Source organism: Lacerta agilis, chromosome 7 (genome assembly GCF_009819535.1).
Source record: "Lacerta agilis isolate rLacAgi1 chromosome 7, rLacAgi1.pri, whole genome shotgun sequence".
NCBI lineage: Eukaryota > Metazoa > Chordata > Lepidosauria > Squamata > Lacertidae > Lacerta > Lacerta agilis.
Window position 1 is genome coordinate 36432809 of NC_046318.1, and position 9030 is coordinate 36441838.

General features: G+C 40.1%; 1 protein-coding gene across 1 annotated transcript in view; it reads left to right on the plus strand.

Annotated features, from left to right (window-relative positions):
* LOC117049839 (cadherin-19-like) overlaps positions 1–1516 on the plus strand; it is a 43174-nt gene extending 41658 nt beyond the window's left edge. The window contains 1 exon segment of the mRNA XM_033154827.1: positions 410–1516. Coding sequence (XP_033010718.1) covers positions 410–900 — 491 coding nt within the window. The 3' untranslated portion in view covers positions 901–1516.
* Positions 1517–9030: the final 7514 nt, after the last annotated feature.

Consider the following 9030-nt stretch of genomic DNA (forward strand, 5'->3'; position numbering starts at 1 on the left):
CCTGTGCTTTTGTATCTGTGATAGTACTCACTGGTACAGGGTGCCATCATCTCTTTCCTTTGCTACCGATGACAACGATTTTGTGCTGGTGCTTATAACACTTTTATCAAGATATAAGTACCAACACCTCATTTTTTTTAACTAAAAAAAGCGCCAGACACAAAACCCCATTTACAATAACTCATATACCCCATTTATCTACCCTCAGTTCCATGCACATACATGTGCTCATAATACTACCATGCTCATGATCCACACTCTTCCTATCTCACCCATGAAACCAGAGTCTATAAAACTGGTCACACTGCAGTAGCATCAAGATTAGTAAAAATTCTGTGTGTGTGTTTGTGTGTGAATTTCTCAAGTATTTATTTCACCAGCACCACGCTTTTATTTGTTTGCTTGGCAGTTTTTATTCTAGCAATTGTGGCCTTGAAGCAGCAGACAAAGCAATCTCTATTTCACAAGAAAGGAGAAGCATTCAGAGAAAACATCGTGAAGTATGACGACGAAGGAGGTGGGGAGCAGGACACGGAGGCTTTTGATATTTCAGCCTTGAGGAACCAAACTGTCCTTAGGGAACACAAACCTCGAAGAAATATCACAACACAGATCCAGAGCCTTTACAGGCAATCTCTGCAGGTTGGCCCCGAGAGTGCTGTTTTCCGGGAATTCATTACAATGAAGTTAGAAGAAGCCAACTCTGATCCTGATGTTCCCCCTTATGATTCCCTTCAGATATATGCTTTTGAAGGTACTGGGTCAATGGCTGGATCGCTTAGCTCCCTGGGATCAAGTTCTTCTGAACAGGATGAAAGTTATGACTATGTTCCTGAACTGGGACCCCGCTTCAAGTATGTAAGAAGCACCCGGGGCTCTGCAAAGAGGGCAAAGCCATAGGCACTGCTAATTGTGACATTATGGGAAAGTCCAGCAGGCATGATTGTGGCAATAGTTACAAAAAGAGTGTAACTCTCTTATTGTATCAAAGAAAGTGGGAAATATCAACACAGGTGGCAATGCCAAGTCGTTTTGAAATACAGCACAAGTCTTATTATTTAAATTGTATTTTTGGCACATGCTTGTTAGAAATATATTTGTGTACTGGCAGCATCTTACAGAAACGATGCTAGAATAAAAGGCTATCCACCTTCCCTTCAAAAATGGAAGATTTCGAGATAAGCAAATTGTGAGTTGGTGCACCTGTCGCTAAGACAACATTTTCTGTACACAGGGATATTGCATTTGAAAATACATCCTTGCTTAAAATGATCATCTCAGATTATCAGTATGAGCTATTTTTTCTTCTTCAGAAAAAGACATTCAACAATATAAATACAGAAAAACTTAGATTTTCTTTAAATATTCTGTGCAGCTTAAGCTTTTCAACTATTTACAAAGTTCTGTTGGCTACAATTTAATAACCACAGTCAAAAATGTATATGTATTTCATACAGTATGGAATTTTGTAGAGTTTATAGTGAATACAGAAACACCTGAAATATTGGAGAGAAAGGGGAAAAAACCCCAATATGTTTCACTGCCAATTCTAGAATCATCTAGAGAAATATGAAACTCAGTTGTGACAGTCATTTTATTTTTCCCCACATTTTTCTCTCTCTGAGCCTTTCACCTACATTTTCTCAGACAAATTAATAAGTGCACATAATTTGTGATTTGTCATTGTTGTGGCTGTACATATACTTTAGACTCTCAGCAAAAGTATTTATTTTTAAATATGAAATTGAAATAAATCTAATTTATCTGTGTTAAAACATAGATCTCATTAACAGCCGATATCTATTCATAATTAAGTGTGACTTCTTGTTAAACTCCTAATTAATTTTCTCACTGGCAGAACCTGAAAAAGTAAAAAATATAGCAGGTTCAAGTGTGAATCAATATTCAACTTAACTATGGTAATCAAGCATGTTGCATAAAACCAAATACTATTCACATCTGGGCATTTTCCCTTTTTATTAAGAGCTTAAAAATGACTGATTTCCCAGCACAGATTTTTTTATTATTATTATGGAATATAAAATTAGCTGCAGCACTCAATTTTATTGTCACAGTATTAAAGATCTTTAAAATGCTAAGCTGGTGGACATAAAACTTTATGTATAACATTAGATAATAAGATAGTAAAACACTTTAATGTTAATCCAGCTCTTCAGAAAATGATCCCATTCCATTTCATCTTTCAGGAATAGAACCAGTCTTCCAAATTAAATTCCCCTGCTGTATTTTTGTTTGCACAATCTACAGCCAGTATAAAATTGGCTCAGAACTATTATTCTCTGTCACTTTATCCATCTGGCTGATCAGCACAAAATGTAGTGATCTAAAAGCCATCAAATGCATTCAAATGGCATCCGGTGCACAGAGAGCCCTGCCTCTTATTTATTTACCATGTTTCTATTAGGTGTTTATTTTATGGCCTCCGCGTCGTGTAATCAATTGAAACATTTCAATATCCGAAAGCTGGCATTGTGATAAGGAAAATGAGTCCATCAGTTACTTTGTTTTTAAGAACAAAAACAAAAGAAACGCCAGACAGGAAATCTCAAATGAATTTCCATTGAGGCAAAAATGGAGAAGCAAAAAGCAAACGGAATTGCAAATACCAGTGTTTGTACTCTTATACTTGCTTGTTAGACAGAAACGGAAACCTGAAGAGTATAGGCTAAGTGGAAAGCTGCTGGTAAAGGGACAATTTGCCTGCCATCTTAACTATAGTGTAATAGAATTGGTAAGAGACAATATCGGTAATTTAATTCAATCTTTATTTAAAACAAAATAACCTGCACTTAAAGCGTCTCTGACATTTTTGTACCCAGGCTTCCTCTGCAAATCCTTCACAGCCCCTTTCAGCCAATTTGTTCTACAGCTTGAGTTTCTTGGGGCCAAAGTTAGTTGTTCTGTGACTGGATCTCACCAAGTAATGTTCTAGAACTTTCCTGAAGGCTGTGTAGGGTTTTGTTTTGTTTTTCTCTTTTGCAGGGGGTAGAGGAGATTGAATATTCATGTGAAGGTGGAGAGAGAGATCTTTCCACCGATATAATTTCTTCTCCTGCAAAGCATTTGAAGGGAGCAAGAGAAATGAACTATTATGCATCCCTCTTTCTGACTAACAATGGTCTGAGGGAGTCATTTGGATAAGGAAAGTATTAAACTCCCCTTCCCCATACTGTTGTTGTTGTTCAGTCATTCAGTTGTGTCTGACTCTTTGTGACCCCATGGACCAGAGCACGCCAGGCATGCCTATCCTTCACTGCCTCTCGCAGTTTGGCCAAACTCATGTTAATAGCTTCGAGAACACTGTCCAACCATCTCGTCCTCTGTCGTCCCCTTCTCCTTGTGCCCTCCATCTTCCCCAACATCAGGGTCTTTTTAAGGGAGTCTTCTCTTCTCATGAGGTGGCCAAAGTACTGGAGCCTCAACTTCAGGATCTGTCCTTCTAGTGAGCACTCAGTGCTGATTTCTTTGAGAATGGATAGGTTTGATCTTCTTGCAGTCCATGGGACTCTCAAGAGTCTCCTCCAGCACCATAATTCAAAAGCATCAATTCTTCGGCGATCAGCCTTTTATATAATCCAGCTCTCACTTCCATACATTACTACTAGGAAAACCATAGCTTTAACTATACAGACCTTTGTCGGCAAGGTGATGTCTTTGCTTTTTAAGATGCTGTCTAGGTTTGTCATTGCTTTCCTCCCAAGAAGCAGGCGTCTTCTAATTTCGTGACTGCTGTCACCATCTGCACTGATCATGGAACCCAAGAAAGTGAAATCTCTCACTGCGTCCACTTCTTCCCCTTCTATTTGCCAGGAGGTGATGGGACTCCCCATACTGTAGTCCTGATCTAAATCCTTTTTTCAATTGTTCCTATTTGAATAATGGAACTACATGGGTAGATCCAGTCATGTCACCTACATCAGGGGTGAACAACCTCTGACCCTCTGATATGTCCAACTGGTCTGATGAAGAAAATAAAGCTCAACAACTTTGGCTCATCCTCCCTAAAAATAGCTCAGTAATTTTGATGAAGCCTCCCCCCCTCCAAAAGCTCAACAACTATGAAGAAGCCCCCCCCCAAGAAAGCTCAGCAACTCTGATCAATGGGTAGATCACTGCCAGTTTATTTATAGTGGGAGTACATTGCAGTCTCTTGGAAGTTGGACTTGGCATAGATGATGTTTGACTACAGCTTCCATGATAACTGACCATCGGTCATGCTGGTTAGGGCTGATGGGAGTTGGAGTACAACAAAATCTGGAAAGCAACCGTTAGCAACCTCTGCTGTCCATAATATCTACTGCAGTCCCCAGACAGGACAGTTCACCAGCAACATTAGGTCAATTCACCCAGCCTGGAGATGCTAAAGAGGTAAGTTTAAGTGCTGGGTAGCCACAGACTCAATCTTTGCCCCACAATGAAGGTTTCTTAAAAGGTTTCAGGGATTTCTTACTCTCTCAGACTAATCTACCTCATTTGGTTGTTATAATAATGAAATGAAATTTTACACACACACACACACACACACACACATATTCCTGGATTGAGGACATTTTCTGGGCTGTCTTGGAAAGCCAGAATGTAGGACATAACGGCATCTGTACACCTTCTGCCTTTAGGGATCTGATGAAATATGAAATTCAGTGGATTTGATATTTGAAAGCACAGGCTATGCTGCTCTCCATTTAGCTGGAGGATATAGAGTAACAGCACACAAAACTCCACATAGCATGGTACTTTGAGTTTCCAGGGCATGCTTCCTCTTTTATGTGGAGGTGTCAAAGTAAAAGCAATGGACACTACAGTTTGAGAGTTTCCTCACTACACTTCGTTAAATTACTTTTATGTGGTGTAGCACCAAGGAGTTCCTGAAGTTTTACAGAGCTCCTTAAAAGTGAAGAATGAAACTTTGTCTCAGAGATACATAACTGGGAGTGAACGTGGCTATGAAAACTAAATATAGTTCTTCTATGTGCTCATTGGCAGAGACACCCAGGGATACCTGTGAGCACAGATGATAATCACCCACATTCCTCTCCCTTAAGTAAAGGAGGCTCTTTTCCTTATTTCTTATAACAATAAGAGATCCATCTGTCTGTCGACACACCCCAAACCACTATAAAAGTAAAACACAATTATTTCACTAAGAATATATCAGGTTACATTGCCATCCCACTTGATGTCCACATATTCAGTGAAATAGCTGAGACTGAGTGCATACAGTCAACATGTATGCATACAATCTTAATATTTAGGCCCTCCAGTTGATAAAAATCCAGCCCAGTCAAAATTCTTGATCACATGTACCCTCTGTACCATTACTGCTCTATGTGCAGAGCTAACCCCTTTCAGACAAGAGAATGGATGGATAAATCTGCTTTCAATACATTTTCAATCCTTTTTCTGTGCCAATTGTGATAAAAAAATAAATAAAAAGTCCATATGAAAACATGTATTTCAATGATATGTTTTCCCAGACAAATAGATTTCTAAATGTGTTTTATCTAAAACTGAATTTAAAACTGTGTATATACTCTCTGTGTGTGTGTGTGAGAGAGAGAGAGAGAGAGAGAGAGCGCCAAAAACTGTGATTGAAATGCAATGTTTGGGAAGGGGGAAAGCCAGTGGATAACCAATTCTATACATTAATCCAGGTGGCTCGAATCAGCTCACTTGATATCAGAATTCACAAAGAATCCAGTTCCACAAACATTCCTATTTCAGATCTCCTATTAAACACTCCTTTTCTAACACAAGCTCTAGTACTTCTGTGATCATGAACTGCATGTGCTGGATGCACAATTGACAAACCAGTTGTTGTTGTTGTTGTTGCTCAGTTGTTCAGTCGTGTCCGACTCTTTGTGACCCCATGGACCAGAGCACTCCAGGCAAGCCTATCATGCACTGCCTCCCACAGTTTGGCCAAACTCATGCTAGTAGCTTCGAGAACACTGTCCAACCATCTCATCCTCTGCCGTCCCCTTCTCCTTGTGCCCTCCATCTTTCCCAACATCAGGGTCTTTTCTAGGGAGTCTTCTCTTCTCATGAGGTGGCCAAAGTACAATGACAAACCAGTTGTTTGCCATTAATATTGAATTGGTTATGTTATTTAAAGACACTCCAGCTCAATGTAGCCACGAAGACTAGGGCTGCATTCAGACATGGGGTTTATTGTGTTATTTTAATAGATATAAACTGTCCCAATTGCTAATGTTCCCTTTACACAGCAGTGTTTGCATTTTTTGTAGATTGTTGTACCACCATGGCATGCTAAATTTCATTTACACTAGTTGACATGGTATAGCACCAGACCCCCAAAGTGTTCCTATTTTCCAGGGAGAACCCTGGATTTACAGCAGCTGTCCCAGTTTCCTATTTGATTCTGGAATGTCCCACTTTTCCTTAGGACATCCCTGTTTTCATCTGAGAAATGTTGGAGGGTATAGTAGGACATCCCTATTTTTATTGGAGAAATGTTGGAGGGTATGTAGCACAACAATTCCCATCATCAGACTCTTGCTGTTCTCCTACCCACTCCAGACATGCACACTTCTGTTACCCCTTGATTCACTACATGCCAACAAGATGTGAGCACTTGGTGTTTGATAAATATGATGAAGCAGTTCTTGATAAATACAGAGTGGATCCTCAATAAGGTGGCAGCAGATGTCCCTCATTTTTCCTAGATTGTCTGCCTGACACCAACTGATTGACGCATCATATTTATGAAGGAACATATGCTTCAAGACATCACAGAATCAGCCAGAGTAATACTACACTAAAAAAGGAGGAGCCTATAATTTTGATGGTATTTGAAAGTTTACAAATTGTACTAGATAACTAGCAGTTTATATGAAAGCTAATGAAAGCCTAGCACAGAAGAAGAAGAAGAAGAAGAAGAAGAAGAAGAAGAAGAAGAAGAAGAAGAAGAAGAAGAAAATAAACAGTCAAAGCCTCAAGGTAAATAAGTCAGCAGCCAGATACTCCATATTCTTGACAATTATACCTACCTAGTTTGTCAAGAGAATTGGAAAGTAACTGAAGGATCATAAATAAAGGAATATGATAAACTTCAACACATCAAATGGAGGGAAATGTTCCCTGGGGCAAAAAACAGGATCCACGTTGTTTATAACACCTACATTAATGATCAGGAAGAGGAGATAAACAGCATTTTAATGGCATTTGCCAATGATAAAAATGGGATATATTGCAACACTAGGGAGAGCCGAGATAAGCTACAAAATGAAATAAAAAAGATAGTCTGGAAATAAGGCTGGAAATATTGACAGAATTGGGGTGAGGGGGGAAGAGAAGGATTCCCTTGGAGAAATACAAGTTGCCATATATACATAGTAAATGTGAGAAGGAAACTGGAGAACACTATATTCAACAGGCAAAGAAAAAAGAAATACCGGTAGTGCTTTAACTTTGTTTTAATTTTCCCTCCACCTAAACTCTACTTGCATATTTGTTTTTTTAAAAAAGGATATGTAACACCATAAGAGTCCAGCGGCTCTCTCCTGACAAAGGAATCCCAACCTGAAGAAAGGCTGTCTTTGAATTTCATATTATGTAGGCTACCTGACACTTTATTCAAGTGTCTTTGCATAGTGGTTTTGTGAAATTCATTCACTGAGTTTTTTAATTATTTGGATTGGCAATACAGCCTTTCTAATGCATTTTATATGTAAAGGGAAAGTAGCAGAGAACTATGTCAATAAAAAGGAATGAGTGCTAGGGAAAAAAGTTCATCATTATGCATTAACATCGTTTATGGTACATTCTTTTGACAGGAAACCTCTGCCTTTGGAAAGCAAAGCGAAATGGCTTCTGCAACATTAAACACTGACAAAGAATGGATATTGCGTATCCACAAAGCATATGGTCAAAGTGGGACAAGAAACGAACACATTTAAAGACACCCCCTAAAAGGATGTGTGTGTTCGGTAGATACATTTCATTTCCTTTTGCATCTCATCATATTTGCAGATAAAAAGCTGCAATTTGCACAGGGAGTCGCTGTTGTCTCTCTAATTATTAACACATGGAGGGTGATACAGAGCTTTTCCTTGTTGCTGAAGACACCATTGTCAATTTAGCAACCTGCAGAAAAGGATACCTTCAGGGAATAGAAACTGCACCCCCCCCCCCCGCCGCCCAAAAAATCTTTAAAAATGCAGCTCCTAACATAAGTCGGTAAAACTTCCATGCTCTAGCTAGATCTACCTCTTGCCTGGAACAAGAAAGTTGCAGCCCTGGATATGTTGAACTACAATTTCCGTCATTCTGGACTTTGGGCCATTATGTGTGGGACAGAAGGGCGTTGGAGTTCCCATGCCCTCTTTAGGTCATAGTGAGGCTTTAGAGCTGCTCCATCCTTTCATTACTATTTTATTAATATCCTAAACTAATAAAGCGTGTTCTCCCTTAAAAGAGAGCACGGGTTGCAGGAGGGTTAAAGGAGCAGCTCCCAGTTGCTGGGCAGTTTTTGGTTTGGCCACAGCTAGCGATTGGTTGGGGCGAGTTGCTGGGGAGTTGGGTATGTTGCCACTTGATGATTGACAGGTGCTGCCTATAAAACCTGTGTTTGTGAAACTCTAGTTTCACTTTTGCTGTGTGCAACGGATCTCCCGCCCGCCCTCCCTAACTTTAGGGAATGGTGTCCTGCTGCTTGACCTTGCTATGCCTGTCATGGGGTTGTCTGCTTTGGAGCAGGAGCCTGGTAGAATTTGTCCAGTGGCTGATTGGCTTTTGTCACTGGTTTTGCCTACTGCGTAGCAAATCGTCACAACTTGTAAGGTTGGCGGTTAGGCATTGGTTAAAATTGCTCGCACTAGGGGTCAGGATAGGCTGGGCCTGCCCCTAGTAATGCTGCTTCAGGGGTATGGATAGGCTGGGCCTACCCCTGAATGCGCTGGGCAGGGGTATGGAATTGGCTGGGCCTACCCCTGCAAAAAGGGTATTCTGTTAAAGGAATCCAGGGGCTCTTCTTGCTTTTGTCCACCCCCA